The 16,818-nt window shown below is 39.3% G+C and overlaps 1 protein-coding gene across 1 annotated transcript in view; it reads right to left on the bottom strand.

The window, feature by feature from the left end:
- The window catches only part of LOC101845494 (GDP-fucose protein O-fucosyltransferase 1), a 23,943-nt gene extending 9,655 nt beyond the window's left edge, over positions 1–14,288 (bottom strand). The window contains exons 1-8 of the mRNA XM_005107795.3: positions 14,144–14,288; positions 9,538–9,713; positions 8,949–9,064; positions 8,160–8,283; positions 7,408–7,585; positions 5,882–6,077; positions 5,133–5,264; positions 4,887–4,982 (exon numbers count right to left, since the gene is read on the bottom strand). Of these exons, the coding sequence (XP_005107852.1) occupies positions 4,887–4,982; positions 5,133–5,264; positions 5,882–6,077; positions 7,408–7,585; positions 8,160–8,283; positions 8,949–9,064; positions 9,538–9,691 (996 nt within the window). The 5' untranslated portion in view covers positions 9,692–9,713; positions 14,144–14,288. The remainder of the gene's footprint in view (positions 1–4,886; positions 4,983–5,132; positions 5,265–5,881; positions 6,078–7,407; positions 7,586–8,159; positions 8,284–8,948; positions 9,065–9,537; positions 9,714–14,143) is intronic.
- Between the last annotated feature and the right edge of the window lie 2,530 nt (positions 14,289–16,818).

Raw genomic sequence — 16,818 nt, 5'->3', positions numbered from 1 at the left:
CCAGTGTTTTAACATCACAGCAGTTAATTTCTTCTGGTAGTATCTCTTCATGCATCGTTCATTATTGTGCGCCTCTTCCGGGGAGTCAGGCTGTTCCGGTACGCTTGGGATCTCTCCCTTTGCTTCGCCTTCTTGGCAGACTGTTGACGCTCATTAAGGCAGGAAGATTTCCTGGACGATGGTCCATCGGCTGCCTGGTTTGAATCTGCCGCTTTCTTGTTTGCCCTATTTAGAAAAATAAGTAAAAAAGAAAAATTCAGCCCAAAATCTAAATGGAATGAATTAAAACAGGCATAAGCTCCCGCGTGGGCAGAGCCCAAAATGGAATGAATGTAATAGATTAAAACGGGCATAAGCTCCCGCACGGGCAGAGCCTAAAGTGGAGTGAATGCAATAGATTAAAACGGGCATAGCCCAAAGAGGAATGAATGTAATATTAAAATGAGCATAAACTCCCTTGCGGGCAGAGCCCAAAGTGGAATGCATGAAAAAGATTAAATCGGGCATAATTTTAAGCTCCCGCGAGGGCAGAGCCCAAAGTGGAGTGAATGCAATAGATTAAAACGGGCATAGACCAAAGAGGAACGAATATAATATTAAAACGGGCATAAACTCCCGCGCGGGCAGAGCCAAAAGTGGAATGAATGTAATAAATTAAAACGAGCATAAGCTCCCGTGCGGGCAGAGCCCAAGTGGAATTAATGTAATAAATTAAAACGGGCATAAGCTCCCCCGCGGGCACAGCCCTCACAAAAGATTTCTGGAAAACAAAACGCATCGTGTAATCAGATTAAAAGTAAAATGATTGGGTATTGGCCACCATGCGGGAACAGCAATTTGAGCAAAACTGAAATTGGGGCAGGATTTACAGCCTGTGAGGACCCCTTTTCTTAGAAAAGCCATTTTTATATAAAAGTGAAAAAGTGAAAAAGTACCCACCTGCTTTTCCTATTGCGTACAGCAGCCTTTACATTTGATAGCACCCTCTGCTCTGCAGTCATAAGACGACGCCTTTCTTTTGACCTTTGGCGCTCCCACTGCAAATACTCCTCGTGACGTACAGCATCTTCCTTCCTTCGTTGTCTCTAAAGCCTAGCTCTCTCTGTACTAGTCAAAGGTGCCTTTTTAGACTCCAAGGGGGCCTCCACAGCGACAGGCTTCATCCGAACTCTTAAGGCTGAAACCATGGAACCAATAAAAGCATTTGTATGAAATGGCAACAAAATGTTTGCATGCAATTAATAGACTGTGGTAGTAATGAAACTGCAACTCTGCATACTAACTGTCAAAATGTTATTATACCCAGAATCGTACGTAACAAAATTCTTTTCATCCCAAATGAAATTATATCATATCAAATAAAAGAAAGAGTGAGTCTGTTCAGCTAATATCTAGTACATGGGAAAAGAAGCATTTGATTGAAAGTTCAGGTCCTCTGTAATGATGCAAATAAATATAATGTAGACTAGAATTAATGTTCGAAATACACAACTAAATTTCATTGACCACATGACCAAACAGTCCACAACAAACCCAAACCCAGTGAATGAATACTCAATATATTCCACTTACCATAAGATTTTCGGGTTCTGTCATTGTCATCTCCATTTATGGTGAAGCTTGTGTCCTGTTCCCCTAAAATCTCAGTAGGGGTTGAAATGGAAGAGCCTCCCCTTCTGTTGCTGCTATCTTTTTGGTTCTGGGTAGGCCTATGATTTTTTACCTGTTTTGGGAGGAAAGCGCTTTTCTTGCTCTCATCTCCTAGGTTCTGGGTACCGGGTAGGCCGATGATTTTTTATTGGTTTTGGAAGGGAAGATCTTCCACTTCTGTTACTGTCATCTTTAGATATCTCAGAGCAGCCTGTGTCCCGATACTGGGATATTGTTATAGGCGCTGAAAAGGTAAAAATCTGTTCGTTGTCACCATCTTTCCAGTTTCCATGGCTTGGAAAAACAAGATTATTCAATTTTGTCACCTATAGTTCTACTTTTCATGGTGCACTCCATGAAGCAGCCTGTCTGCTGCTGGTGCTGGTACCTTTGAAAAACAAAAAAAGAAAATTGAATTTACTGGCACCGTCATGTCTTTATTAGAATACACAAATAGTATTGGTATCAATCCAAGCTCAAAATGAAAATACCCGTTGCTACTGCGCGGGCATAGCCCAAAAATCAAACAGGAATGGTATTAGGGATATACTAAAACGGGCATAAGCTCCCGCACAGGCGAAGCCCAAAATCCAAGTGGAATATATGATATTATATATTAAAACGGGCATAAGCTCCCGCGCAGGCAAAGCCCCAAATCACAGTGAAGCGAATAATATTAAAACGGGCATAAGCTCCCGCGCGGGCAAAGCCCAAAATCCAAGTGAAAAATAGGATATTATATGAAAACGGGCATAAGCTGCCGCACGGGCCAAGCCCAGAACCAAAGTAAAGAGAATATTTCGTCGTGAACAACATATGGATACACCCGTGAGAAATACTCATTCATTAAATCTTGAAAAAGCAGTCACGGTAAGAATATATTTTAACTACCATAGTATTTGACCTTCAAAATCTCTATTATTTATAATGAGACAGTTTAATATTAAAACAAATCTGGATTCTTCATATATTGTGATGGTTGTATTACAGAGACAAAAAAGAAATGTCATTCAGAGCAGCAACAGATGCAACCGTGTCAGAATGCATGTTTATGCAATATTTTTTATATCTCTATCACATAAAAGATGGTTCATAAAAAGGTCTGACCAGATAAGTTGCGGTAAAACCTAAATGACATTCTTGAATGAGCTAGATTCTATCTAAGAGATAATTTGTCTTCTGGATGTTCTGGTTGTATCACAGAGACGAATTTAAGAATGTCACTCATTCCAGCAATGGATGCCACCACAACAGAATTTTCTTATTTTTTTGAATATCTATATAATATTCAACCTCTCACGCGAAAGAAGCATTGATAAAAAAAATGACTAGGTAGAAACTTGTCATAAGACCTAAATAAGATGTTTGTATACGAGTTAGATTTATCTGAGAGATATTTTTTCTTGTGGAAGTTCTAGTTGTATCAAAGAGATGAAGGATGAATGTCCCACGTTCCAGCAACGGATGCCACCACAACAGAATTTTCTTATTTTCTAAAATCTATGTATAATATTCAACCTCTCATGGGAAAGAAGCATCATTATAAAAAAGACTAGGTAGAAACTTGTCATAAGACCTGAATAAGATGTTTGTATTGAGCTAGATTTATCTGTGAGATATATTTTTTCCTTGTGGAAGTTCTGGTTGTATCAAAGAGACGAAGGAGGAATATCCCGCATTCCAGCAATGGATGCCACCACAACAGAGTTTTCTAATTTTTCTAAATATCTATACAATTCAACCTCTCACGTGACAGAAGAAACATAGAAAAACTGACAGAGATAGAAACTTTTGAAAAGACAGAAATTAGATTTTGTATATGAGCAAGAATTTATCTAAGAGGTGTATTTTCTTACTGGAAGCTATGGTTGTATCACAAAGACATGAAGATATTGACACCCACTGCCGATATAATACACCCATCACAGAAGTCTATAATTTCTCTTTTTTAAAACTCCAAATGTACTATTTTTACACCAAAAAATTGAAGCTCAACACTAAGGATAATACTGACAGATAGCGAGGTTGAAAAAACAAAGAAACAAATAAAAAATAGAAAAATGAACGGTATTTTGTGATGAGTGTATTGGGGGCGACATCATTACGTGTCGCCCCATGGTCACTTTTATGCTATTTTTTCCACGTTCAATGTAAGCATCGTGCCCTCATTAATAGCTTATTGCGTTCTCAGTGAAGTCACAGTTTGTACAGATCGATTAAACTTATTTAACACAAATACGATACCATTTACTTTAAGTAATTTGTAAAATATACATTTAAAAAGTGATGGTTGTTTTAAACTTACCTTTACGTTGTGGGCGTATTGCTCTCCATGAAGTGTGTCTGACAACTGACAATCGACAACTCACCTGTGGTCACGCGTCTTGCGACCACGAGACTTCCGCATTTGAATACAAAAGTCGAAACAGTTTCCTTTCGTACTATTATAAAATACGAAAAGAGAACACAACGAAATGAACCGAGTACGTTGTGGTCTCTTAAAAAGTTTCGACATCATAGGATCAGCTTGTAACGAGACAATTTTTAAGTTGTTCCGGACAATAAGTATATTGATATTTTGCCTTTTAGCGTGAATGCAAGAAGTTCCAATGTCTATATAAGTTGAAAACGGATCTTTCATTCCACTCCCTCGCCGTAAGAGGAGTTTTTTCGTTAACGGCGATTTTACTCGACACACAATACATCCAAAACGCAAATTTTTAATAGGGCCCTACGGACAGTGTGTCGGGACAAAATGAAAAGTGAAACACGCAAGAGACATGCCAAGCCTCCCTTTCTACAAAGAAACGAGAAAAAGTGTGAAAGTCCATGTTTTCTTTTATTAACACTCTGGTTCTTTTGGCCTGTGGACAGAGCGACTACTTTACAAGTAAAAAAAACATACAATTCATGGACATTTTACAAGGTAACAAAAACAAATAGAAAGATACACCAAAATGCTATCACACATTATCTCTTTGGGTATTCTTTAGAGATACCGTGCACAAAAAAAACAAGTAGATTTAGTCATTAAAGCAAGTTTGGAGGGTTGTTAAAAACCCAATCCTCGTCACGCCTGGTGTGGTCGACGTTTTGGCAATGGCTCATATGCTTACATTATACAGTATAAGCAAGATAGGAGAAAGAAAAAGTGAAAGAAAGAGAGAGAAATAAGATCTTCTGGTGGTGAACCCCCCAAACCATGTACTGTATAAAAAAAATACCTCTAAACCTACCTCAGGCAAAGCTTTTGACAGCTCGTCCCTAAGATCCTTAAAGTCAGTAGCAATAAACACTGCGCTAGCTCCGATTCTCAGTACCTCTTTCTTGACCTAGCAAGAGAATAAAATGTGTGAAAGGGAGAAATGAACATGTAGCACAAAAATGTGAGGTGGCCTAGGAAAACAAGAAACCTTAATTAAGAAAACAAGAAACATAGTTAAAATTTTCATCCCCCCTACAACATGAAACTGCCTTCTGACCTGTTCGGTGATGGTTTTAGCTGATGGGAAGCACATCTCATGAGTGGTGGGCCCGTACTGGCCTCGCTCACCCACACACTGCTTGGCTGCAAACATGTTGGGGGACGTGGTGACATGCTCACAGGCCCTCTCCTGTGGGAAAAAATAATGTTGATTACTTTACAATGAAACATCGATTGCATACCATCTTTTAATGTTGGATAAAATACAAGATTTATTATACAACAGGTGCTCATATTGGATGAAACAAATATTTATAAAATATCAAGATCTCAAGCAGGAGGACAGAAAACATTGATTTAAAAACAACTTCTCCTGTTGGTTCTTCATAGGAAGACATACGGCCAGCCTTCACTTTCTGCAATGCCATGAGCTGCATAGCATTATAGTATTTAAAGCAAATACGTATTTGCAAACAGTTTATATTATATCTGCTGTTTGACTAATAAATATTTCCCTACCCAGCACTCAATGACATCAGAGTAGATCTGCTGGGTAAACCTTACACGTACACAATACTTTACAGTGTAGAAAAAAAGCCTCCAACAGCCCCTTCATATGGCATTGGATGAAAAGCCATTGAGGCGTTGAAACAGTAACAACAAAAAGAACAACATTTCCAAGCTTCTACTTAGCATACTGAACAAAGTCTCACAATGGACAATACTTTGCAGTAGCACAAATGTTAAAATAGAATAAGCAGTGCACATTTCATCTTGGCCTTTTAAGTCTAAGACTATCAAACTTACAAAGTCTGGTCCATTGCGCAAATGGATGCCAACAAATGGGCCTTCTGGAATGTTCTTTTTGATGAACGCTGATGCCTGTTCTGCATATGTCTCTGACCACTTGACGTATCGCTGCAGTTTGGCGTTGGCAGATGTCACAGGGAAGGCGGCTGGAGGTCCCACAAATGCCCAGACTGGGTACTCAGAGCTGGGAAATCTGGCACAGGGAAATAAAACATTATACAGTACTTTTTATATATCCATATTTCTTCTCCTCCTTCAATATTCAAATATTTTCAGTCTGGACCCAAAATACCATTTCGGTATATATATATATGTAAAATTTGTTTCTCAAAATGTATAGAACCAGTTCTGTCTTGCTCATTTATCTGGTCCTACTCATGGCTCATGGTTCATGTATGGATAGTTGGAGGATGTTATTATAAAGATTTTCCCCATCTCCCAAACAGATAGTATATATTTAGACTTCTTAGATATACCGATAACAGCCCCAGAGGTCCCCTGTACTTGTTCAGCACAAGTAATTCATCTCAGAAGATGAAAGTTGAAATGGCTCAAATAAGAAAAATCTCTGGTCATTTAATATAAAAAATAAAAACTTTGAAAAGATGTATACAGGATTCCCTGAAAGGTGGGGAGGACTCTTCTTGAAGGGAAATAGGCCATATATGTAGGCTTTCTACAAGAAGAACAGGTAGAGGCTACTAGCCCCAACAGTCAAGTACCCTTGGTTAGGGGAATGCAGAAGAAGAGAAATGAAGCAAAGTTGTTAACAAATCTGTGTTGCTCTGTGAAGCACTTATTACTTTTAAAATCCCATGTGTTTTGATGAACGAGTCTTGTTTCTTGTTGTTTGTTTTTGTAAATTGTTTTACGGCGCTCGCAACTGCATAAGGTCATAAGAGCGCGCGGGACACATATAATATTTTCAGTTGGTAGGAAATTTCGAATTTTGCCAGGGTGGCGGCCGAAGCCTACTTTATTCGATTTTAGACCACCAAGGGATCTTTAACGTGCACAACTTGCACATGGGCCCTCCGAGATTTTTCGCCCTTGTCCAAGAAGGCTATGTAGATCTTTCCTACCAAAAGATCAGGTGTGTGGCAGAAAGACAGCAGTAAGGAGGAGCCAAGGAGTAGCAGTAGAAAGGCTGCAGAAAGAGTCAGGAGCCCAGAGGAGGGGGAAAGGAGGTGAGGGGGTGGGGGCAGAAAGTGGAAATGAAAGCAGACAACAGAACATTGCTAGAGAGCAGGAAAGGAGGTGAAAGGAGACAATTTTAGAGAAGAAAATTTTTCGGTCACTACCCAGATTCGAACCCGGGACCTTTGAATGAGAGGCCAACATCTTAACCTCTAGGCCACGAGAGTCCCCTGAACAAGTCTAGGGACAGAACTAGTGAGGTCTGTTAAGTAATAGGCATTCTGTTTACTGAATGCAGAAGATGAAGAAAGTGATTCATATGATGGATGGGGTACAAAAAAGTCATAATATTGATCTAGAAATGTAAGTCAGTGGCAAGTGCTGACCTTCTTCTCCACTCCTCCATCTCTTTGGGTCTGTGGGTGTCGTAAAACAGCGGCTCGTAAAGCACCGACCCACGAAAGTCGATGTTGAACCAGTCCCAGAAGGGACCAAATGGGTTACCGTCCTTGGCGTTGCATTCAGCACCTTTGTCTTTGCCATGCCGAGCCATATAGCAGAAAGCTGTAGAGGGGTTAAAGATTATATATATAGAGAAACAAATGATATGCAATAGCGAAAGATCTTGTCATTTTGCTAGTACTTGGGTGTTGAACTGACTGCTCCGACAGTATGCTTCTCAGGAAGCCAAAAGTGTTTCTGAGAGTTCTAGGGTCTGCTGCGGTAATAAAACAGATTCCAAAGTGCATAGAGCTTTCTGTTGAGTGGGGATACACACTATGGAAATATTATTTATTATTACGTAGTTTTGACAGAGTGAGTTATGTACATGAAAATTAAAAATAATGCAACAACAAAATCTTCAAATATGAACTAGAAACTTTTTTCAGGGATCAATCCATGTAAACTTTTAGGACTGCAACAAAAGAAACAAAATTTTCTTAAAATTTCCTTTGAGCAACATATATCTTATGCTATTCATTTGAGAATGTCTAAGTATATACAACACGTACCGTCTGCAGACGTTACAGTTTTCAGATTAGTAGTAACAAAGTTTGCCTTTTGATACTAGTGTTAACAACACAGTCACAGTTCCAACATAATCATTAAATCTAACATGATGCAAGATCAAAGTTACATTTTCTCTTCTCCGGTGGCCACACAGTATCGGCAAGATCTTGCATGAATGTCTCCATAGTGGTGACACGATGGTATTCCTGGAGAGGACCCACTTGGAAGTACGAGTCAAACGGCTCCATCACCTGCAGACAGGATAACGCAAAATGATCTGTTCATTCATTTGAGGGACTAATAATAACGACAGCTGAATGGATTATGACGGCTTGTCCACCATGTCAGGGGCCGAAATAATATAATTTATGACAATGTGTCCGGGGATGAGAGATTTATATGGCCATCTTAGACAGGTTTTTTTGGTAGCTGGTTGATAAAATATTGTGGCCATGGAGGACAGGTTATCGTTTAGCACAGTGCTATTATACAGAAAAAATACAAGACGGTAAATGGAAAGTGGCCCCCTTGTACAGGAGGCTGTCTTATACAGGTGGCCATCATGGCAGGGTAGGTTCAACTGTATTACTTTCCCTGTTCAACAGAAACATAGAATAAGTGTTTGGTGTACCTTACAGTACCCTTGGCTACTGAAATTTAATACAATGGGGAAAGACTTAAAAGGAGAATGTACAGGTGCGATGACAAACCAGCATTCTTTTCAACTTTGCAATAGGACCTACATAAGCAATGGCTTTTTCGTGAAGCTATCCCATCTTTTTAGATTTCTATCTATCTGTCCATATTTCCTTCCATTTTCTACAAATCTAAATTAAAAGTTAAAACATAAATAACTTTGGTCACAATAATATAAAAACATTTGTGTGGAAAGAGCTGCTTGATATATCATACATACAGCATTTCTATGCATTCTGCGGTACTCCACCCATGGAGGTAGGATTAGAGTCCTGTTGACGGCTTTCGCAAATGCCAGAGAGCCCAGAAACTGATCTGCTTGGTTGCCAAAACGGCCTGCAATAAGGAAACAAGAAAACTGTAGAAGATACCCACAGTGTCTATTGAAATTCTCTCATGCCAACTCTTGTTGTCTGATGGTTTTAACTTAGTGATAAGAAAGGGGTGGACGTTGGAACAAACATCTAAACAATGGTCTTGCACAGCTACTGTCACTTTATTATAAGCAAGTAATCGTTTTCCTTTTTTCAGTTAATCTAAAAATTTAGACAATATGAAAACTCTGTTGATGATAGAAACCATTTGAACAGCAACCTTAATAATATTACATTAGTAATTAATTAAGAATAGCGATTTTGATAAGGTAATGCTATCAATTCATATCTTCATCAATTTCCCTCTCCCACAAACTGCTATTATTAAAAATGTTTTTGTCTTTAGTCTGTAATACTTGAGGGTTTGTTAGGCATGTCAACTGTTTGCGACACTAAAGCATGAATTCAAAGCAACATTACAGAAAGTGAACATACCCATGCAAGGACAATATACTATGTATCCATTTGGATCAACGTCAGAACCTGACGAGGCTACAATGCCAGCCATGTCAGAAAGTATCATAGAAAAGATGACTGTGAATGACCACCACACTCTCATATTTACTCTTTCAGGTCCACCAGTCTTCATTGTCTGCTCTGGTTCAATAATTCTGAAAAAAAACCAACAACCAACAACTAATTATGCAAATCCCTTTCATGAATACATAAAATTTAATTAAACACAATAATTTAGACCTACTTATATCTTCCTGCTGAAGTAGCTGTGTTTAACACTTCGTTAGCTAAGCTTAAATGCATCAACTTTTAGCACCAAATTGAAATCAAGGTCCTGGGCTCATGCCAGTCACCATGAATATCAGCATTACACAGATTAATGTCTGCTGTTATCCTCATTTTAACTTTTTGTATGAAGAATAAACACACGCTACTTTGATTGTACTAGCAACAGAGAACAATCAGACTGAAAATGGTATGACTTGATACAATAAGTTTAGGTACATTTGTATTGTAAGCGTAGAAAAGTTAAAAACCATCAATCTACAAACATGAACGATCACATTCACAGTGAAGGAAAAAATAAAAAGATATTAAGCAATTTCTAATTTATGAAAAGAAAAAAACCCCTTGAGTTCCTTATAACAAGGTATTATAACATTAACTTGTATAAGTTGCCACTTCTTTACCCCTTTCTCTGTGCCTTTCCCTCAGTCTTTATGTTCAAGCAGGTGATTTGTGTCTTTCCGCTTTGAGATCACTACGTATATATATATATATATATAATGTTGAAAACCCTGCCTACCATGCCCCCTGTTGTCACGGTCACTATTCTCCATGATTGTAGAGTCCCTTTGACTACAACTGAGAGCTCTGCCACCCATCACTACCCTCTGAGTCACCAGAGTCCTTTTTATCAAACCTGTGCTACATTCCCATACAATGAAAGTAAACGTTATGAAACACCTATTTATCCCAGCTTAAGATTGAGGAAAATTTCTGTAATTTACTGAAGCAGGGCAAGTCCAAGTACAAGACAAGACTAACCCCATTATAACAATTTTCAGTTAAAAAAGTGAAATCACTCAATTCAGTTACAAAGCTTGTCCGGTGATTGATATTTTGGATTTTGATTCAACAATGTTTTCAAACGGACTAATTAAGGGTATCAGTATCAGCCAAATTTCAAAGAATGGGAAAGAAGAAATCAAGTAGTCAAACTACACACTACATGCCCTATTTAAAGAAAGCTTTCTTCATCTATCAGCTCTCATTAGATATAGGATAATCTGGTTTTAGCCCCAACGATTACTATTACACTACTCAACAATCTAAATCCCTAGCCCTAACCCTAACACATATATATAAAGTTACTATACTACAGAATACTGAGTACATGTATGTATCTAGCTTATTATTATTATTGTTTATATTGCTGTTCATTGTGTCATGAAGGGGTGGAATCAGGTGTTCGTCTGATTATGGGTATCATTTTAAAGCTTGATCATTTGTCTTGTTTTCGTTGACAAAAATACTCATCTGTCATGAATAGAAGTCGAGATATTTGCGATTGAAGGAGGTGGGGGTCGCCTGGCTTTGGATCTATGAGAAAATGGCAGCTAAAGTTTGGTGACTTCCAAAGCTTAGAGCAAAGTCTTTAGAAAAAGCAAATTTACATTTTTGTGCCTCAAATCAACATTTTTCAGTGAAATCTACAAAAATGTGTTTTTAAATGGACCTTAAAGGTGTTGAGACAAAATTTAAAAAATTGATAATATGAAAAAAAGGAAGTGCCTATTTGCAACCCCGCGTTGCCATTAGCACCAGTGATAAATAAAAGCTGCGTTGCGATTAGCGCCAGTGCTAAATAAAACACAGTGCCTCCGTGTAGGGCTTAATCTACCTTTCGAGTTGGGAGTTCTGATGGCCGAATTGACAGCACGTCTGCATATGAAGTCAAACAATCATTTTATGAGCGTGGATTCGAATCCCGGTCCAAGAAGTTAAAAAAAAAAAATTTCTTACTAAACTCTTCCCGACTGACCAACAATTTTTTCCCATTAAATTATAATAACTTGTTGCTTTGTAGCTTTTTATGTAGTGATGAAGCATGCACATTCTGGTTTTGTCCCCAAGACCAAGAAGAGCTTTTATCTAGGCCTGGTTAAAGTTCAATAGCTCTGCTTACCGAGTTGCACCGTTTTGTTATGGTTAAAATCCAAGCGTCTTTTGACTTACTAGCTCAAACTCAAACTGAAAAGATTATGATTTATGAGAAATGAATAGACTAGATCTAGAATCTACTTTTGCGCAAACAATGCCAGAAACAATGGTCTAGATCTACCCAATACAGATCGGAATAAGACAACGTCGCAAAAAAAAAGGAGTCAAATCCAAGGAGGTTTATCAAGAAACTGAGAAAGCTTCCACAATTCAGGCAGAACTAGATTCTACAATATTATTAGGAAGAAACGATGGCTACTAGATCTAAATCTAGTACTGGCGTTTCAAATAGAGCACTATTCAGAACGTAGCGTTTCAAATAGCACGGGAGCTATTCAGAACGCAGCGTTGCAAATAGCGCCAGCCTGTGAAAATTGCCAAACGGACAGAAAAATGGGCGTTTTTCGGTAGTTCCCCGTAATTGTTATTCGCTGGTTTTGGTCCTCAGAGTAGGGGTGTTTCAAGCCCCCCCCCCCTGACCTAATAAAAATATGGTTGGGGGTTTCAAGGGGACATGCTCCCCTGAATTTTAACATAATTTGACGTTTTGCAGTTGTTAGCTTTGATATCTTAGCTCGCCGCGCATCAAAAGTATAGATCTAGAGGTAGATCAAACGGGGTGGGGGTGGGGGGTGGGGGGAACTACCGAATAAGCACTGAAAAATGCTAGTTTCTTCGATTTCATTACTTTGACGAGCGCCTGATTTCAACATGATACCTCACATATTATGCATGCCATTGTGAGCCTGTTTGTGAGTACAGTTATACTGTACATTAGATCTATTATATATAATTATATTTTTATGGTTGGGCCTAGATCTATGTGCACGGATGGATCTGTGTGGAAGAGAGGAAGTGTACCAATTTAAATTCTTTACTCCCACAGAGCAGGAGGGGGGCTCTCGTGGCCTAGAGGTTAAGGTGTTGGCCTCTCATTCAAAAGGTCCCGGGTTCGAATCCGGGTAGTGACCGAAAAATTTTATTCTCTAAATTTGTCTCCTTTCACCTCATTTCCTGCTCTCTAGCAATGTTCTGTCGTCCGCTTTCGTCTCCTCTTTCTGCTAGTGGTGGGCGGTACTGGCGAAATCCAGTCTCGGTACTTTCTCGGCACCAGGTGCCGAGAACCGCCAGTACCGGCACCGGTACCGGTACTGGGAGTGACACCAGTAGGTGACGTCACAGACTTCGCGTCTTGCGTCTAACGCCACGATCAGCGCACACCCCCCCCCCCCCCCACACACACCAGTCAAAATTGGAGAGGCGAACTGTGACGCAAAATATCTTTGAAGTTTGCCGCCGCGTGGGATTAAACTTTGCAAGCAGAACTTTAAAAATAGTTATCGTCGCTAAAAATTGATTTCATTTTCGGAATCAGCGTATCAAAATAAGCAAAGTGCCTCGCGGTGAACTTGATTTGAAGCCATATTATAAATTTAAGCAAACTTCGTTTTTGATTGTCAATTTTGAATCTGAAGTCCTGTATCAAGGTCACCCGCTGCGTTGTGTGCATCTGACGTCACAGCTGCTAGGCATAAGCCTACACACTGCACACTACCCGTGGCCCGGTAAGAAAAAAACCCCGTCGCGTCGGCTCCTTCTCAGAGCCGGTATTAACCGTTGGTGTCGGCTCCTTCCCAGAGCCGGTACTGGAGGCCAGGTGCCGGTACTGACACCGCCCTCGGTAGAGCCGGGAGTTCCGGTACTGGGTACCGGTACCTGCCCATCCCTACTTTCTGCCCCCACCCCCTCACCTCCTTTGCCCCTTCCTCTAGGCTCCTGATTCTTTCTGCAGCCTTTCTACTATTCTACTGCTACTCCTTCGCTTTTTCTTACTGCTGTCTTTCAGCCACACCCCTGATCTTCTGGTAGTGGTAGGAAAGATCTACACCAAGCCTTCTCGGACAAGGGCGAAAAATCTCGGAGGGCCCGTGTGCAAGTTACGCACGTTTAAGATCCCTTGGTGGTCTAAAATCGATAAGAGTAGGCTTAGGCCGCCACCCGGGCAAAATTCAAAATTTCCTACCAACTGAAAATATTAGGTGTGTCCCGCGCGCTCATAGATCTATGACCTAATGCACAAAACAGAACAGGAGCGTGAAAGAAATCAGCGCTTTTTTGGTAGATCTAGTTCCCACACCACTTATTGGAGCCTAGAATCTAGGCTAGATCTAGATTCTATACGTTTGATCCGCGGCGAGCTAAGACATCAAAGCTAACAACTGCAAAACATTAAATTATGGTAAAATTAAGGGTGTCTTGGGGCCAAAACCGGCGAATAACAGTAGGGGGGTGAAAAGTGCCGAGAGATCTCCATGCTGCTAGTAGAATCTAAATGCATTATTTACTTGCATGCAGTACTCACATTTATTATCCTGATGTGCGAATAAATTCATCTAAATCTAGACTACACATAAGATTATATAAAACAGAAATACTTCGGTTGAGTTGACTGCTAAACAAACAAAAATGTCACGATTGACGACGTCTGTTCCCGAGTGACGAGTGACGAGTGAGTACTGGAGTGAGGAGAAGGCGTTGACACCAGTATAAGCAGTCAATCAGAGAGAATGCTTACAAACGTGCAATATTCTTTTCGTGGTAAACTAAGAGTGTGTTACACCCAAAGGATAACGTATACTTTTTCGTGTTTGATAGCGCTTGAAAAATGCAAGATTTTTTTTTTTTGAAGAAGATAACCAAAAGCAGCTGAAAGGAGTTTTAGGGGCTCTTGTGTTTTCTTTAAGTGTTTGAAAAACTAATTATTTATTCTTATTTTATTTATTCATAAAAATGAAAAAGAGAGAAAAGGGTAAGTAAGCACACAGAAAAGAAACGGAGCATTAAAAAAAAAGAAAAGAAAGGGGGACGCCCACACCCCCCCTTTACTGTAAAATCACCCGGTAACTATAAAGGCGCGTCATTTTTCTCCCCCCCCATTCTTTTTTTTTTTCCCTTCTCCCCTCTCTCTCTCTCTCTCTCTCTCCTGGGTGGACCCCCCCACACACACACACACCACCCACCCACACCCACACACACACCTTTACACTCACACACACACACACACACACACACACACATTTTCGGGCAAATACATACTGGACTAGGCAGAGAAAGTCAACCATAACTTCTGCGGCCCGTTCTTCTTGGCATTTGGATTGTAATGAAATGCACCCCCACCCTTTCCCCTAAAAAAATTTAAAAAGCTACCAAAGATCAGAACCTCCACAAAAGAATATCCATATATGGGAATAGATCGTTGACTCTCACCAAATCAGTGGTGTTCTGAACAGAGAAGTGCCTAAATTTAAAGATTCCATTTTTTAAATTGTGCGCGTACGACTCCACGCGCATGGGTTTAACATCCTTCTCTGTCCACTGGTCTGATATTACTTTAATTATGAGATAAGGCCTTCAAATAAGGAAAAAACAAAACAACAAAAAACAAATTCATCTTCATCAAAGCCTTATGCGACTTCTATATCAACATAAATTTTTGTAAAACTAAAACGGATAATTCTAAATTTAGAAAGTGATAACATAACCAAAGTTTGTAATTTTGTTTTGCCAGTGCCAACACCTTTGGGCTAGTTATATAACAATAAGAAATTTATCTTTGTGGGCAATACAAGATATAGTTTGATGACAGATTCTATGATTTAGAAGAAAACCCATTTCTTGATGCATGTCACAGCTAGTAACATTATAAAACAAGCATAAATCTGTTCATTGCGCACGGGAGTCTGTTGTTGTTGTTGTTGTTGCTGCTGCTGCTGCTGCTGCTGCTGCTGCTGCTGCTGCTGCTGCTGCTGCTGCTGCTGTTGTTGTTGTGGTGGTGGTTGTTGTTGTTGTCATTGATCCAGTAACAGTTGAGCCCTCGCCCTTCTGTCCAATGCCATGTGGTGAAAAGTGCAGGTTTGCTGCAGTTGATGTAATGTTCCACAGAGCGTGTTGTCAATGTTAAGTCTATGATGTAGACTAGCAGTCGATTCCCGAATGGGATGTTTTCCCTCAATATCTCGGTCTTTTTGCTGGAATGTTGTATCCCTCTCAACCCAAGTTGGCTCTGACAAGCAGGATAGAAGCTGTCTCTTAATTTAAATTATCTAGATTATATATATAATATTATATCGATAGGAGCGTAAAAACACCTACATTAAAATATTAGTTGTACAACCGAGTCATCACACGTGAACAAAAAAACAAAACAACAAAAAACAAACAAACAAACAAAAAAACAACAACATCCAAGACCTGAGATCAGCCGAAAAAGAAATGACTTTATTCATAGCTTTTATAAATCAGATACCAAAGATGATACTTAGTTTGTGACATTAGCATTGAAAGAAAATCAAAATGACACAAAACCCCCTCCGACAAGCTAAAAAACAAAACAGAATTTAGCTTGTTTAACAATGTTTATACCTTTTTCCTTCTGAAAGATATGACAAGTTTTGAGGTCTTACCATGCAGTTTCACAAGCAATACCAGTAACAGTGACTCTGGTCTGTGTCTGTCTTTAAACGTATGTGTTTTTACGCCTCCATCGACATTTACGTTCCCTGACAACCGAGGTAAAATAAATTGTTGCAGATTGTTGGACCATGTGTCTCGTCTTTGAAAAAGCTTTTAACGCTTGAAATTTTTACAGTAATAGCAACTGCAACAACAACACAAAATTAGCTAACCAACAAAAACAACAAAAATAGAAATATTAAATAAAATAAAATCCCACTCCCAACCCCCCCAAACAAAATAACATCCACAATAATAATAACAGCAGCAGCACCAGCAAGAGCAACAACAACAAAAACAATAATAACCATAGCCAATCAGGTTTTTTCAAGGGAGTTAATTTGCATATATATAGTAATGACTGCAACAATGTCAAACGTTAATTGAAAAAGCGTATTATAAAATGCATAGCAATAGCATTAACAAAGACAACACGTTAAGCAAGAGGGATATTTTTCACAACCATAGCAACAACAGCAAACTATGACAGACAAAACTATAACAACAATAATAACAACCACCCCC

This window comes from Aplysia californica, unplaced genomic scaffold, assembly GCF_000002075.1.
Source record: "Aplysia californica isolate F4 #8 unplaced genomic scaffold, AplCal3.0 scaffold00631, whole genome shotgun sequence".
Taxonomy (NCBI): Eukaryota; Metazoa; Mollusca; class Gastropoda; order Aplysiida; family Aplysiidae; genus Aplysia; species Aplysia californica.
This window is presented reverse-complemented; position numbering and strand designations above follow the sequence as displayed.